At 44.7% G+C, this 15225-nt stretch overlaps 1 protein-coding gene across 1 annotated transcript in view; it reads left to right on the top strand.

Moving 5' to 3' along the window:
• Window positions 1-521: 521 nt before the first annotated feature.
• The window catches only part of LOC129703500 (glypican-1-like), a 139028-nt gene continuing 124324 nt past the window's right edge, over window positions 522-15225 (top strand). The window contains exon 1 of the mRNA XM_055646028.1: window positions 522-1225. Coding sequence (XP_055502003.1) covers window positions 1075-1225 — 151 coding nt within the window. The 5' untranslated portion in view covers window positions 522-1074. The remainder of the gene's footprint in view (window positions 1226-15225) is intronic.

Here is a 15225-nt window from a genome sequence, read left to right as displayed (position 1 = left end):
AATTTAAAATTTAATTCTGGTAAAGGAGGGATGTTATGACGATGTGTCATGATGATGATAATATGCAAATATCATGACCTTTGCATCTGCTGACCTGGAGGTCAGATCGTATGTGCGCTGTGTAAGCCTAGGCAGGAGGACATGGCTGAGTGAGATAATGAACACGGAGACCAAGGAATGTAACCTCTAAATATTGTGTCAGTATCATTATTATTCTACATCTGAGGCCAAGATGTGACATGTACTACTTGTCCTTGTTAAAGCTGCATCTCATTCGCTTGTATCTGGATCTGTGTATCTGACTGGAGGAGTTAAATGCAGGCGCGCACCCTTCACGCACTCTTAACGCAGCAGCACCTTTAGCGAGAGAAAGAACTGGCGGTCTAGGGAATTGTCACTAATAAAAAAAAAGGGGGAGGTGTTTGGTTTAAAAAAAACCTGGCTTATTTTACCATTGGCGGCCTTTCGTAACATCCTGTGGGGAGGGAATGAGGGAGAGGAGGCGGGGTTGCAGCGCTCCATAATGCACAGACTGCACAGAAAGAGACAGTTACTCTGTCTGTCTCCATCTGTGCCAGGCGGGGAGGCAACATCCCCGGACCATCTCGCTCTCTCTCTCCACTCTTCATTTACTCAGCGTCTCGAACACCGTCTGCGCCGCAGCAAACCGCAGAAGAAAAACTGGAATTAAGAGAGAGAGAGAAAAAGTTCCCAGGGATCGTGTTTATTTATTTTGGAAAAATAATTTGTCCGGTGCATTCTTTGTGTGTTGGAGCCGTGGATTTCCACTGACAATGAACCCGTTTTCATCTGCAAATCCTTGAGCTGGATTGAAAGTCGGGGTTTTCCCACCGAAGCTCGCAAGTTAAAGGCCATTTTTTTAGAAGAAGAAATAAGAACATTTTTGGATTTTCCCTCCAGCAACGGATTGGGAAACTATTATTTAGATTGTATCTTTGTTTGTGCGCTTATTGCAACCTTTGACTTTCAAGATCTTGATTTATCTCGCTTTCGGATTTTCCTCTCTTTCTCTCTGTGTGTTTGGGGTTGTGCGGCTCGTTCGCCCGTGTGAAGATGGTGTGGATTTGGTTCATTCTGCCTTTCCTGGGGGTCCTTGCCTTGACCGTTCATGGGGACCAGAGACCCAGGATTTGCTCGGACATGAGATATCTCTACAGCTCCAAGGGGTTCACAATGACCGGGGTGCCTTCAACCGAGATCTCCGGTAAGTGACACCTAAGATCCCATGGTTGGAGCGGAGAGACCAATAACTCTTATGCAAGCGACTTTTCTTGTTTTGGTTTGTAAAAGGGAGGGTGGTGTTTTAAAAAGAAAACTACAGCGTACTGATACGAATTGCATTGTATGTGTGGCAGAACAAGGTTGGAATCAAAGATCTTAGACTCTAAGATTTTTGGTTGGAATTAAATAGTTCTCTACAGCCTGGTTTGTTTGGGGATTTGATCAGAGGGCTGGGAAAGTTAAACGATGTTTTTCCCCCCCATTGTCTGTGGCTATTAATTTGAATGGTGGGGCTTTGGAGTTGTGCAGAGTACGGGAAGCCTGTACCAGCGCACCCTCGCTGGATTCTTTGTCGGGATAGATGCGATTAAGAAATGGGTCCGTGTTGCCCAACGTGGAGAGAGGGGACCTGGAGTTTGGGGGTGGGGGGCGAGACAAGCAAGCAGTGAGGCGCTTTCTTAAATCCTACTTTTAATTGTCTCACTGAACAGTGTCCGGATTGAAGGGAGTGTTGTGTGGGGTGTGGAGGGGGAAGAATCCACGTCCACTCTAATTAAAGCCTCTGAATACCAGGCTGAGATCCTTTTGTTCAAGTGGGGTGGGTGCCATGCGGCTGCGCTTCTGTTTTTAAAAAAAATGTCTGATTTTAAAAAATGTTACCTGAGAGTTGTTAAGCAGGTCCTATTGTGCCTTCTGACAATGGATGGATCTAGCGGGCAGCTGTGGTCGGAGCTGGTGCCAGCCCGCCGGGTATCCTGACCATGACCGGGTGGTCCCCACACTCTCCACGCTGGCCCCCTTGGCCAGTCCTGTGATTTTCTTTGATGCGAGCTGCTGAAGTCAATGCCCTTCTTCTCCCACCACCCCACACCCCACACCCATGTAATCAGAGCCACGGGTGAGAGGACAATAGCGATTACCGCAGAAAGATGACCGCCTTCGCCGAATGCTCTGCAGGGCATTTCACCGTAGAAGAGTTTTCTGGCGACTGCCTATTGTTGCGTCCAGGTTCAGAAGAGATGTTCTCATTTCTGGCTCATTGTTACATTTTCAAAGGAATTGGAGATGGGGGTGGGGTTGGGGAATATAGGAAGGATATTTGATGCCTTTTGCACTTGGGGTTAAATGCAATTGGCACCGCAATTAAATGCAAATCTGTTCTTGGTGTCGTTTTCATTTACGCTCCACTTTCCCTGCAAGGCACACCGTCATGGCTATTGGAGCCGTGGATTCTGCATGGGATATTGGAAGGGCACCTAAATGAGGGAAGACTGGACATGTTCTTTGGCTACAAGAGCATTGCCACCTCTGATCCGTGCAGCCTTGTGTGTATAGTCTATCTGATTGGGCGGGAGGGAGAGGGGAATCCAATGGAAGTTGTTTATCCGGGGGCAAATCGCTGTGTTCTACCCTGGCGGTATCCTGACATCTTTTAATAAGCATTGCTGGAGGTCGGTGAACAGGAACCAACCCATCGACTTCAGTGCAAAGCCTGGCTTCGTTTTCATGCCAGAACTGGTGGGCCACCTTCAATCAGCGGGACTGTCCTTGCCTCTGAGCCCTTGAGTCATGAGAGCAAATGCACCCTGATGTTTAGGTGGAGCTGCTTTGTTCTCTCTCCCTCTCTGCTCTTGGGGCTTTAAGAAATATGTTCTCCTTGCAACGTGTCGTCAAATGGGTGGGCAGTGTGCTCACCTCTGGGCAAGACACCATCCGCCTAAATACACGACCTGAGCTTATACATGGGTGTTGTACTGAGGTAGTGTCTTTACTGGTACTTACTTTTACTGGTATCTTTACTTCAATCATTATGAAAGATTATATAGTATTGTGGCAATGAAGATTTCTCCCCAATATTCTTATGAACACCTTTGTTTGGATTGTGGGCAATACCTCTTTATTCTATGTCGTACTTCACTGCCTAAACTGAGAACTTTTTGCACGTGTCTGTTCTTCAAAGGTATTTGATTGGCAGCAAAATTCTTTAAGATGCACTGTGGTTGTGAAAATTCTTTGTACTCTCGTTTCAAAAATGCCTCCAGAGAGTCAGCGTATAACAATATCATTCTACTGTTTTTTTGCAGTCATTTCATAGCCTCGGGCATCAGACAATGTATGTAGACTCCTCGAACAGTCTCCTCGAACCTTTTTGTCTAAGGTGCTATATAAATGCAGATGTTGTGCAGCTGATGTGGTCAGTTTGGCATTTTATCCCTGGTCGTAAAATCTGTGGATGGGACTCCGATATCCCCCCCCCCCCCCCCCCCCCCCCCCTGCTCAGTGCACTCCCTGATCTTCAATGTGAAAACACTTCAATGTGCCAATCTCTCCTTGCACTGTCTCCCTCTGCATTGATCCATCTCTTCCTGAACTTTATCCCTTCCTTGCACTCTCCGTGTCCTGTAACATCTCATCTGGCCGGGGATTTCCCATCTCCACCTCACCATTCCATGCCCTCTGCATAGTGCTGTCCCACTGCTTCACCCCCAATGCCCTTCTTCTTCTCCTCCCTCCCCCCCCCCCCCCCCCCAAGCCTATCTCCACATACACTTACTGTATTCTACTCCCACACCGTTCTGTCCCACCTCACCAGCCAATCCCCCTTCACAACCTACTCGTCTCCACATGCCCCATTTCCCCCCACTAAGTCATCCCATCACTGCTGCCAAATCTACCCTGAACTATCCCATCTGATGCTACCATGCAATACCCTACACAAATGCCTTCAACACCATTTCTCCATGCATCACCCAATCTCCCTCCCTCTCACTGTCCAACTTCCCTCCATTCCCACACTGCACAATTTGGGGGAAATTGTTGACCAATCTCAGTGCTTCCAATTAGTCCTTTAATGAATATAGAAGTGAGGCAAGGAAAGTCCTAACATTTGAAATTTTGGAATCTAATCACATGTTTCTTCCAAGCAAAATGATGGTCCCACGTGACATGTTCATTTGTGTCATAGGATTTTGTTTTACGTTGAACAGGCACTTTTACAATTTCAATCAGCTCCTTTGAGTGTGTTTAAAAGAAAATGTTTGTCTACTGGCAGTGCTGCTGAGGATATTAAAGATGCAGTTTGCACTAAACTGTAGAAAAAACCTGCACATCATTTGCACTGCAGCTGAGCATACTTTTAATCTGATGCTCCAGGTTCAGCATCTCAGAATACCATCCATCGTCAGTGAGGAAATTTGTTGCAGCCCTAGTGATGGAAATATGTGTTCAACTTCCCATAATATTATCATACATTATTTGCAGATACCTTTTATTGTTACCACGGGGTAGAAGGGGATGAATATCAATTTAATGGTTGCAAACAGCTTCAAGAACAGTTAGGTGCACGTGCTTTAACTCATCTATACTGTTCCATCTGGAAGTCCCTCCTTAAACCTCTCTGCCAAGTCATCCCCTTTCTCTCTTGCAGCCCAAGTTCTCTTGAACCAAACCTCTTGCCACTCCACATTCTTTCTTCATCATACAATTTTCTCTCTATATTAAAATACTTGTCCTCTTTGTGTTGTCCTTCTGGCAATGTCACTGTTCCTTGTCAGCCCCCCCACCCCCAAATCATGTGGTCCTTGTTCGTCATATGCTGGATTTCAGCAATCGTTTCAGATTTGTGGGAAAAGTAAGAACAAAACATTTTTTTGTTTCAGTTCAAACAGGAATAGGATGTCCACCTTTTTTCAAGAAGCTGAAATAATTTGCATTTATGCAGCAATCTGGGCAGAGTAAAGGGTCTACAGCCTTGGAATACCTTAGAACTCAAATCACTTTGTTCTGCGGTGATAAACCTTAACCAGTTTGCACATTGCAACATCTCACAAACAGCAACAGTAGATAAGTGGCAGGTTAATCTGATCTCTATATTGCTGCTTGAAGGAGAAATATTGGCATAGTCGAGGAGAATTTCCATGCTCCTTCAGTCAAATCAGTAATACGCTGTTAAATTGATCCTTTTTTTCATTCCTTTTGCCAAATTGCTGATTCTGTATGGTGAATGATAATGTGCCTTTCACAAAAGAAAATAGTTCTGTGGATCAGAGCCAGCACTGGATAGGCACATTGCCTCAGCAGAGGTCTCCTGACACCCCTTCTGTACTAAATCAGAGTGTGGCATTGAGGAAGAGGCAGCCCAAATAGTCCTTTGCTTGAGTTCTGATCTTTATTGAACTAGCTAGCCTCATGTACAGAGATTTTACAATGCCTCCAGTGTAGGATATTCCACTGTTATCCTAGCCCAGGCCTCCAGCATTATTTCTGGAAATTTAAGCGCATTCAAAACTCTGCAGCTCACAACCCACCACACACCAAGTACAACAGCTATACACTACATTTGGCATGCTGTGGGCTTGCCCCTCCCATACTGTGGTCTCCACTGGTTCTGCCTCTCTCCAAGAGCTCTGCGTGCACTTGTATATCCCCTCATTTTTTTATCCTGCCTGAGATGTGCCTTGAAGTGCCTAGTCCCAAATCTTGAGTGTTCTCTCCCTGAACCCCACATCCTCCTTTGACAATCCCGCACCCTCGCCCCTGGATGGCAGACTGATGGAGCGAGTTGTGCTACTGCCTCACAGCCACAGTAATTTGGGTCAATCTTGACCTCTGCCACTGTTTTTGTGGAGTTTTACTGCATGGATTTCCTGCTGCATCTCAAAGATGTGGGTAAATTGACCACTGTTAATTGCCCCTACATGTTGTAGAATCTGTAGGTAATTCATACGAATGTGAGGCGAATAGGTTACAGGGAAAATTAAGTAGGGGGATGGGAATGAGAGCTAGCAATGGCTTAATGGGCCAATTGACTTTCTTCTAAATTGTATGGAAATCTGGACTGTGCTTTTGAACACCTGCTCCAGTTTCTCCTCGTTGGCTCAATGCCAGATTTTGTCTAATTCTGCTCCAACAACGTGCCTTTGGATGTTTTAGTACAATTATGCTTCCATATGAATGGAAGGCTGAGATCTCTCTTCATCTCTGTGTCAATCTATTACTTTGCTGGAAAGTGAGGGATGGATTGTGCTGAGCTGTAATAACTCCCCTGCTCATTGAGACAGCCAGCGTGAAGGTGTTCCTCATATGAGATAGTCTGATGCTGCACATTATGATTTCACCAGTAACTGGTGACTTTGGTAATCAAAATTAATCATAGGTGTACCACAGAAACAGACTCTTTGTCCACCAAGTCAGTGCTCATTTGCACCTTTCACAGAGCCTAATTAACCTACCAACTTGCTCATCGTTGGGGTATGAGGGAAACTGGAACACCCAGAGGAAGTCACACTGTCACAGGGAGAACATGTAGATTCCAAGCACTGAAGCTCAGGATTGAGCCCAGATTGCTGGATCTATGAAGCAGCAGCTCTACAGGCTATGGGGAGAAGGCAGGAATGGGGATGATCAGCCATGATCACATTGAATGGTGGTGCTGGCTCGAAGGGCCGAATGGCCTACTCCTGCACCTATTGTCCATTGTCTAAACTACTGTAACATCTAATGTGTTGTGGGCAGAGCAGAACTAAAGTCACAGGCTTTACATGATCCAAATAACAAGGTCCTGAGCGATCAGCAAAAATGGTGAATGGTTTGCACTGATTTTTAGAAATGCTGTTTGGTTATAGCAGTCATTGGGATAGACTGCCTGTCATTTATTTTAGATTCAGCAGGCAGTGCAGGATGTCCCACTTAATGACTCACCCAAAAAGGAGCACCATGGACAGTGTAGCACTTTTTCAGTGCCACATTGGAACACCTCTGACAGTGCAGCACTCCCTCAATATTGAATTTGAGCTCTTCCAACAGTGCCACACTCAATGCTGTTGATAAATGCTTCCACAGTGCAACCCTCCTTTGGAGCTGTACGTGAGTACCTCCGACAGAGTGGCCCTCCCTCATCATTGTACATAAGCACCTCCCACTATTCAGCACATCCTCAATAGTATACCTCTGACTATGCAGCGCACCCTCAATACTGTACATGAGTACCTCCAAAAATGTAGCACTCCCTCAACATTATACATAAGTGTATGAGGTACAGATAACACTGAGTCGTTTAACTTCATAATAAGTATTTTAATAACATTTAATAGAAACTGCATTACATAAGCTGTTGTAGACTCTGAGTCCTAGATCAAACTAAAAACTGCTAGTCACACCACACCAGATGGTATAGTGGAAACCCGAACTGGATTACGGATCGGGTGAACAACAGCAAAGCCAGACATGCATCAAATCAGCAATAGTGAATGATCTACAATAAGCACCTCCCACTATGCAGCACCCCGTAGTACCTCAAACTATGCAATGTACCATCAGTACTATTCACGCGTACCTCCAACTGTGCAACGTCCCATCAGTACACTGCGTTAGTACCTGTGACTATGCAGCACACCTTTAGTACTGTACATGAGTACCTGTGACGATGCAACTCGCCCTCTGTTCTATACGTGAGTACTGTGGACGGTGTCGCACTCCCTTAAAGCTGCACAGGAGCACCTACAACAGTGCAGGAACCCCTCAGTTCTGCACCCGAGTATCGTCCTGGACTTCATGCTCAAACGTCTGGTGTATGAGCTCATGAGCTAACTGACTGAGAACGACATGAGCTCAGAGTAAAACCACAGCTCATTGTCTGCAGTCAGCAGTATGTCTGAATGCCAGCGCAGGACTTGTGTGGGAGTTTTAGTTTATACACAGTGAAGCTTTCAAAGGTTCGCCACCCTTGTTGCCAAAGAAAATATTTTTTAAAGTGGACTACTCAAATACTTGGCCTGCAGAGTAAAATGTTCTCTTGACAAAAGCTTGCAGGCTTGGCCTGTGTCCAAGATGGTGTGAGGTGCCTGGGCAGCTACCATTGCACAGTGAAGCTGGACTTGAATCGTGAACAATAAATACATTCACAACTCCTCGGTTACAAAACACCACTGGCTCATTGCTCTTGTGATGCTCTGTTTAAAATACAGCAACAATTCATAGGCTAGCTTTTGATTGTGTTACATCATGGAAAGCAAAAATATTTCCGATCTCAAATTAAACAAGTCTGATTCTCGGCACTTTCCTTATGGAGTTTGCGCCTTCTCTTTGTGACTGAGTGGGTCTCCTCCGCGTGTTCCAGTTTCATCCCACATCTCAAAGACATACAGGATGCAAGATTAATTGTGTTCTGTAATTTTCCCCCAGTGTGTCAAGTGAGTGGGTGAAGAAGGGTGCAGGGAGAGAATAAAAAATGGGATCAATGTAGGATCAGTGCAAATGGGTACATGAAGGAAATACTGGAATCTGGAGCAACAGTCTGGTGGGAGAGCTCAGAGGATCAAGCAGCCTCTGTGGGTGGAAATACAGTTGGTGTTTCGCCTTGAAGCTCTGCATAAGGTATGAAAGTGAAGAGAATGCCAGTAATGATCAGAGGGGGAATGGTGAGTGGTGGACTGAAGGATAATGGATACATGAAGCCAGGAGGGATGGTGTGTGGAGGCAGAGGCAGGTGGACGATGGTATAAATGTGTAGGAAGGTACTGCAGATGCTGGTTTACACCAAAGATATAGACACAAACTGTTGGAGTAACTCAGCGGGCCAGGCAGCATCTCTGGAGAAAAGGAATAGGTGATGTTTTGGGTCGAGCCCCTTCATCAAACTAAATGGATGGTTGGCTTGGGCCTGTTGAGCTAATGGGCTTGTTTTCATGCTCTACAACACTATGACCATCCATGGTTTACTAAAGCTTGAGAATAGACAGTAAAATGAATTCTGCTGTGGCGTTGTGCTCTCTGTGGGTGAAGGTTTTGCAAGCTAAGGAAAGCCACCTGGGAAACGGCCCAGAATAGTGACATTTTGGCTTTCCCTTCTTCTGTAATGTCAGCAATCAGAACACCTAGAGTTCTGCTTCTCCATGCAGTTAAGTCTGCCGTTGGAAATTGTTGAATCAAAAAAAATTCTAACAACCATGTTAGAAGATGATCCACTTCAGTGGTAATCTTGGTTCTTGGGTCCTCCAAAATATTCCAACTGGAATTTAAACTGGAGGTGGTGAAGGGAGGAATTAAGCCAGAAAGGGTATAAAGAACACACACTATAGAATTTAACATAAAACATCCCCACACAGCAGAATCAAAGTTTCCCACTGTGTGGGAAGGCACCAAAGTCAGTCTCTTCCTCCACTGTTCCTCATGGTCAGGGCCTCCTAATCATTCTAATGTCTGTTCTCTATTCTCACAAATGGAAACAGGTTAAAATGTGAACAACATGTTAATATTTGGTTTGAAATGCCTGGTTTTGAATGTACAAAATTGTTGAACCCTGCAATCCCTGCTTTCTTCTTTATTTTTTTAGCTGTGTCAAGAAGGTGACTGAGTTTGGGGGAATTTGCATGTGCTGTTATGTTTCTGAAGCTACAGTGGGATAAGCCCTTAGCAGATGAGTACATGTTTGCAACCTGTTGTGTGGTCCCTAACTCTCCTGAGTGGCCAGTGGTGGCCATAATGGTGATTCCAGTAATGGAGAGAAGCCAGAAGCGTCATTACAGAGGCAGACTTGGGATGAATCATCTCAGCTGCCAGATGACTCATTGCACCGTGGATATTAAAAGATGTTTGAACAGCCTGCAATGAGTTGTGGTCAGATGTCCCAATGTCAACTGAGTGCGTCTTTAAATAGCTAGAAGTTCAACAAATCAAAGATTTTTATTTATATTTATTCATTTTTCAGGACCTACATATTGGCTCCATGACCAGCATTTGTTGCCTTTCCGAATTCTCCCCAAACTGAATGGCTTCCTAAGTAAGCTCTTTCAGAAGGCATTTAACATGGAAACATAGAAAATAGGTGCAGGAGTAGGCCATTCAGCCCTTCGAGCCAGCACTTCAATATGATCATAGCTGATCATCCAAAATCAGTTCCCCGTTCCTGCTTTCTCCCCATATCCCTTGATTCCGTTAAGCCTTGGAACCATATCTATCTTTGATTTAAGAAATGGGTTGATCACATTGATGGTTTGGAGTTACATGCAGAGTTGGCTGGATGATAACATTAAGGTGGGCTTACTAAACATCCAACAATTCTGTGTTCATTCTTATTGATAGATGGTTTGTTTTACATTTATGATCTGGGACAACCATTCACTCCTCCATTCTGCTCTGTCATAAGGTATTGAATTTTTTTTTAAATTCAGAATCGCTTTCATTTAGATTAGAGATACAGTGTTGAAACAGGTCCTTCAGTGCAACTATTAATGTACACCAGTTCTATTCTACACACTAGGGACAATTTACAGAAGCTAATTAACCTGCAAACCTGTACGTCTTTGGAGTGTGTGAGGAAACTGGAGCACCCGGAGAGAACCCATGTGGTCACGGAGAAAGTACAAACTCTGTACAGAAAGCACCGATAGTCAGGACCGATCCCGGGTCTCTGGTGCTGTAAGGTAGCAATTCTACCACTGCGCCGCTGTGCTGACTTAACCTCATTTTACTTCACTAAACCCCATACCCTTGATTCTCTTAAAACCTATTGATCTCTTTCTTGAATAGAATCAACAACTGAGCCTCCACAGCCATCTCAGGTAAGAGGTTTCCAAATATTCACCACTCTCCAGATACAGACATTTCTGCTTATCCCTGAGTGGCCGACCCTTTATTTTGAAACTGTGACACACCAGCCATTGGAAACCATGCCTGCTTCTACTAACAAAATTCTTAAGGGGTTGGACAGGCTAGATGCAGGAAGATTGTTCCCGATGTTCAGGAAGTCCAGAACAAGGGGTCACAGTTTAAGGATAAGGGAGATCTTTTAGGACCGAGATGAGGAAAACATTTTTCACACAGAGAGTGGTGAATCTCTGGAATTCCCTCCCGCAGGAAGTAGTTGAGGCCAGTTCATTGACTATATTTAAGAGGGAGTTAGATGTGGCCCTTGTGGCTAAAGGGATCAGGGGGTATGGAGAGAAGGCAGGTACAGGATACTGAGTTGGATGATCAGCCATGATCATATTGAATGGTGATGCAGGCTCGAAGGGCCGAATGGCCTACTCCTGCACCTATTTTCTATGTTTCTATGTGAAAATTGCATATGTCAATGAGATCAACTGAATTAAAATTGGGTATTTGAACTCACGGGTCTGGGTTGTTAGTCCAAGCTGTTGGATTCCTAGTCTGCAACATCTGCACCATCATCATGCCCCGCCACTAGACCCAGACTTCTTTGAAATTTACTGAAATCATCAGTAGTCATCTTTGAATGCAGATCTATGTTAACGTGGGTGGACATGGGTATTAAGTGAAATAATGCTGTCGCTAGTTGCACCACTGAAGTAGTCATCTGGCAGACTGCCCTGTGCATTATAAAGAGATGCCTGATCCAGTTTTATGTTAACCAGAAATATCTCCAGCATGACTTACTGTCAAATCTTGATCTTGTAAGCATCCAAAATCGGTGTGAACTATTTTCGCCTCTATGATCCATCCATCTTGCTCAGCCTCATCCATTGCCACTCTCCTATCTAACCCATGGCAGGATCTTCATTGTCACTTTTGAACCTCTTGTCACTCCTTATTTGGAACCTCTTGTCGCTCCTTATTTCCCGATCATATTCCAACAGCGGCCTCCAAATCTTAATTATTATTACTCTACAGGTTGTTGGTGAGGCCACACCTGGAATATTGTGCACAGATTGGTGCCATTACCTAGAAAGGATATCGTAGAATTGGAGTCGGTTCCAAGGAGATCCTGGATTAATTTCTGAGATGATCCTAGCAAGAGACGTTGGTGGATCTATATTCTTTGCAGTTTAGAAGAAAGAGAGGTGGCCTTATTGAAGCATACAAGTTTCCTGAAGGGAGCTGGATAGGGTAGATGTTGAAATGTTTTCAGTTGTGAATCAAGGTAAATCTTTAACAACAAGACATACACAAGATAGGAGGACAGTCATTTAAAACAGAGGTGTTTAGTTTAGAGGTACAGCATGGATAAAGGCCCTTCAGCCCATGGTGTCCACTCCAAATATTGATCACATGTTCACACTCGTTCTATGTTATTCCACTTTTGCACCCTTTTCCAACACAATGTATAAAAGGCCAATTAACCTACAAACCCACGTATCTTTAGGATGTTGGAGGAAGCCAGAGCAGTCATAGAGAGAACATGCAAATTCCACTACCACCCTAGAAATGTTTTCTCCCTGATGGTGGTGAATGTCTGGAATTCTCTAACCCAGAAGGTTGTGGCAGCAGGATCATTAGTAATATTTTATGTGGAGTTGGATAACTTTGTTAAAAGATAGGAGGATTGAGAGCAACGAGGGTGTGATACAGAAGAGCTGTTGAGGTTTGCATGGATCAGCCTTGATCAAGTTGAACAGTGAGGCAGGCTTGAGTGGACATGGCTGATTCTTGCACCTATATTCTCGTCGTATGTAATGGACCTTTCCTGTTTAATTGGTCAGTGGCATGTTTCGAAGGGCAGCAACAACAGGCCTCAGAATCTGAAAGAGCCGCTGCAGTTTTTAAAGGCAAAATGATTGTGCACTGCCAATGCTTGGGGCTGCTGAGACAAGTGGTGCAACCTGGAAACAGGGCCTCGGGTTAGGTGAATGGTAGAATCTTGGGGGAAGTTTATGGGCATATGGGAGAATAATAATAATAATAATAATTTTATTTATAGAGCACTTTAAAAACAAACATAGCTGCAACAAAGTGCTGTACATCACTGATCATTGACAAAAAAGTTAATACACACAAAAAATAACAATCAAAAGAAATAGTAGGAAAAGACATGTAAAATAAAGAAACATCAAAAACACCACAAACAGAAGCAAAGCCTCGGCATGTAGCCAGGGGACCGTTTTAACACTGGTTTGAAGATGGTCAGTGAGGGGGCCTGTCTTTCGCAACGGCAGCATCAACAGGCCTCAGAATCTGAAAGTAGCCGCTGCAGTTTTTAAGGGCAAAATGATTGTGCACTGCCAATGCTTGGGGCTGCTGAGACATGTGGTGCAACCTGGAAACAGGGCCTCGGGTTAGGTGAGTGGTAGAATCTTGGGGGAAGTTTATGGGCATATGGGAGAATACAAAATTTGACATGAATCTAGGATGGGCGTAAGTGGGTGGCACTCTGTGTCAACGGGCCTGTTCCCATGCTGTGTTTCTTGATGATTCTGTCACTCTATTCTGCACACTTGTGGCAATTTCCAGCAGTCAATTAATCTAACAACCCGCAGGTCTATGGGACGTGGGAGGAAGCAGGAGCATTTGGGTGAAACCCTTGCGGCCGCAGGAAGAACGTGCAAACTCCACACTGACAGCACCAGAGCTCAGGATTGAACACTGGCCTATGGTGTCAGGAGCTAGCCGTTCTGCCAGCTGCATCCTTAAAGTGGAAGTTTGTCACATGCTCGCCCCACCCTTCGACCCTAGTCCTGGTGTGGGGACCTGGTATGTTTTTCCCCAGGGTGCCTCACCCAGTGGTAAACTGCAGCATCTCAGTCCAGGAAACCCCCCCCCTTTCTCAACCCACTCCAGCACTCCAAACCATCCCGATGTTACATGGGCCAGCGCTTATCACATATTATCACATATCTTTGCCTTATCACGAGTTATCACATATCTTTGCCTCTCCCTGATGCTCAAATAGTGTCGATATATTGTATCTCAGATGGTAACAGCCTGGGCTAGAGCCACAGTGCCACAATACAAATGAACTGTCAACTTCAAATATTAAAGCAAATTCTATCATGGCTGCCCCAGTGCATTCAGTAATTAGGGATGGGGGAGGGTGTGGGCGGGAGGTTTAGTGGAGATTTAGTCCAAAATTACTCTTCTACTAACATACTCCCACTGCCCTCTTCATATATTTAGGCAATAAACTTTGTCATATTAGAATTAATTTGCAGTATGACGGTCTGATTTTAATTATGGGAAGGCCCCTTTCCCCATTAAATTGCTTCTGAGACAGATATTGGCCTTTTAATTGGTGTCTAAGGAAGAGAAGGAGGAGAAGAAAGAAAATCTGGCCTATTAATGTGTCTGGCCTTGTCTGAACTGCTGGCCGGGTTGTCTGGACCTGCTCAGACCTGTTGTCATCAATCATCCCCACCCACTCTGCCTCTTCCTCACAATCTCCACCTACCTACCGAGGAGAAATCCCATTCTCTCTTTGTTGTGCGGTGCCTGAAGAATGTCCCCCTGAACAATGGTCGGTTCAGCGTTATTAACCTTCGCAAGAATAATGAGCAAATGACCCTTTACCTACATTTCTCCCTGTTGAAAAATAGACTTGCTTAAGTATGCCTTTGTTTCAAAAAGGGCCAAGCTTTTGACAGTGCACAAGAGCATGCAACACAGTGGTAGGACAAAGGACCCTATACTGGTTATTGCAAAGTTAAGAGCTGGTAAACTCTCTAATTGACGGAAGCCTCCTTTGTGAACTTGTGTTACACAGAGCCAGACCTTTTAGACCCAGTGTTGCCGTTTCCATAGAAACGATCTAAGCCCCTGACCAACACACATTGTAAATTCAAATACATTCCTCTGAGTCCTTTTGGGGTCCAGTGCCTGAGCTTAGCGTCTGCAGGAAAATTGTGGTGAGAATTTTAAGGTGGTTCGGAAGGAAATTGTCTGAATTTTTACTGAGTGCCATTTGTCGGGGAGCATTACCAGATGCCCTACCCCATTGGTGCTGCCGACGGAGTTAATATTGTACAATAATAGGCGCCAACTTACCAGAGGCTGCTTGTCGCAGACTAATTGTCATTCACAGGGACTTGGCATTCCTGAGGGATAGGGATGCGAATATTTTATTTCAAAAGTAAGGGAGGATTTCCTTTGCCCCAGCCAATCTCCCGCCCCAGCCCTGCTGCAGATGTCAATGTTAATGAGCAACGTTCACCTCCATTCACCCAGGATATTTCTTCCACCTCTTTATAAAGTACTCGGCCACTCTGTCGCAATGTATACAGAGAAACAAATCTTTGCCTAGTTTTTGGAATGTCA

This window comes from Leucoraja erinacea, chromosome 14 (genome assembly GCF_028641065.1).
Source record: "Leucoraja erinacea ecotype New England chromosome 14, Leri_hhj_1, whole genome shotgun sequence".
Classification (NCBI taxonomy): domain Eukaryota; kingdom Metazoa; phylum Chordata; class Chondrichthyes; order Rajiformes; family Rajidae; genus Leucoraja; species Leucoraja erinaceus.
Note: the sequence above shows the minus strand (reverse complement) of the source record. Positions and strands in the feature narration are given on the sequence as shown.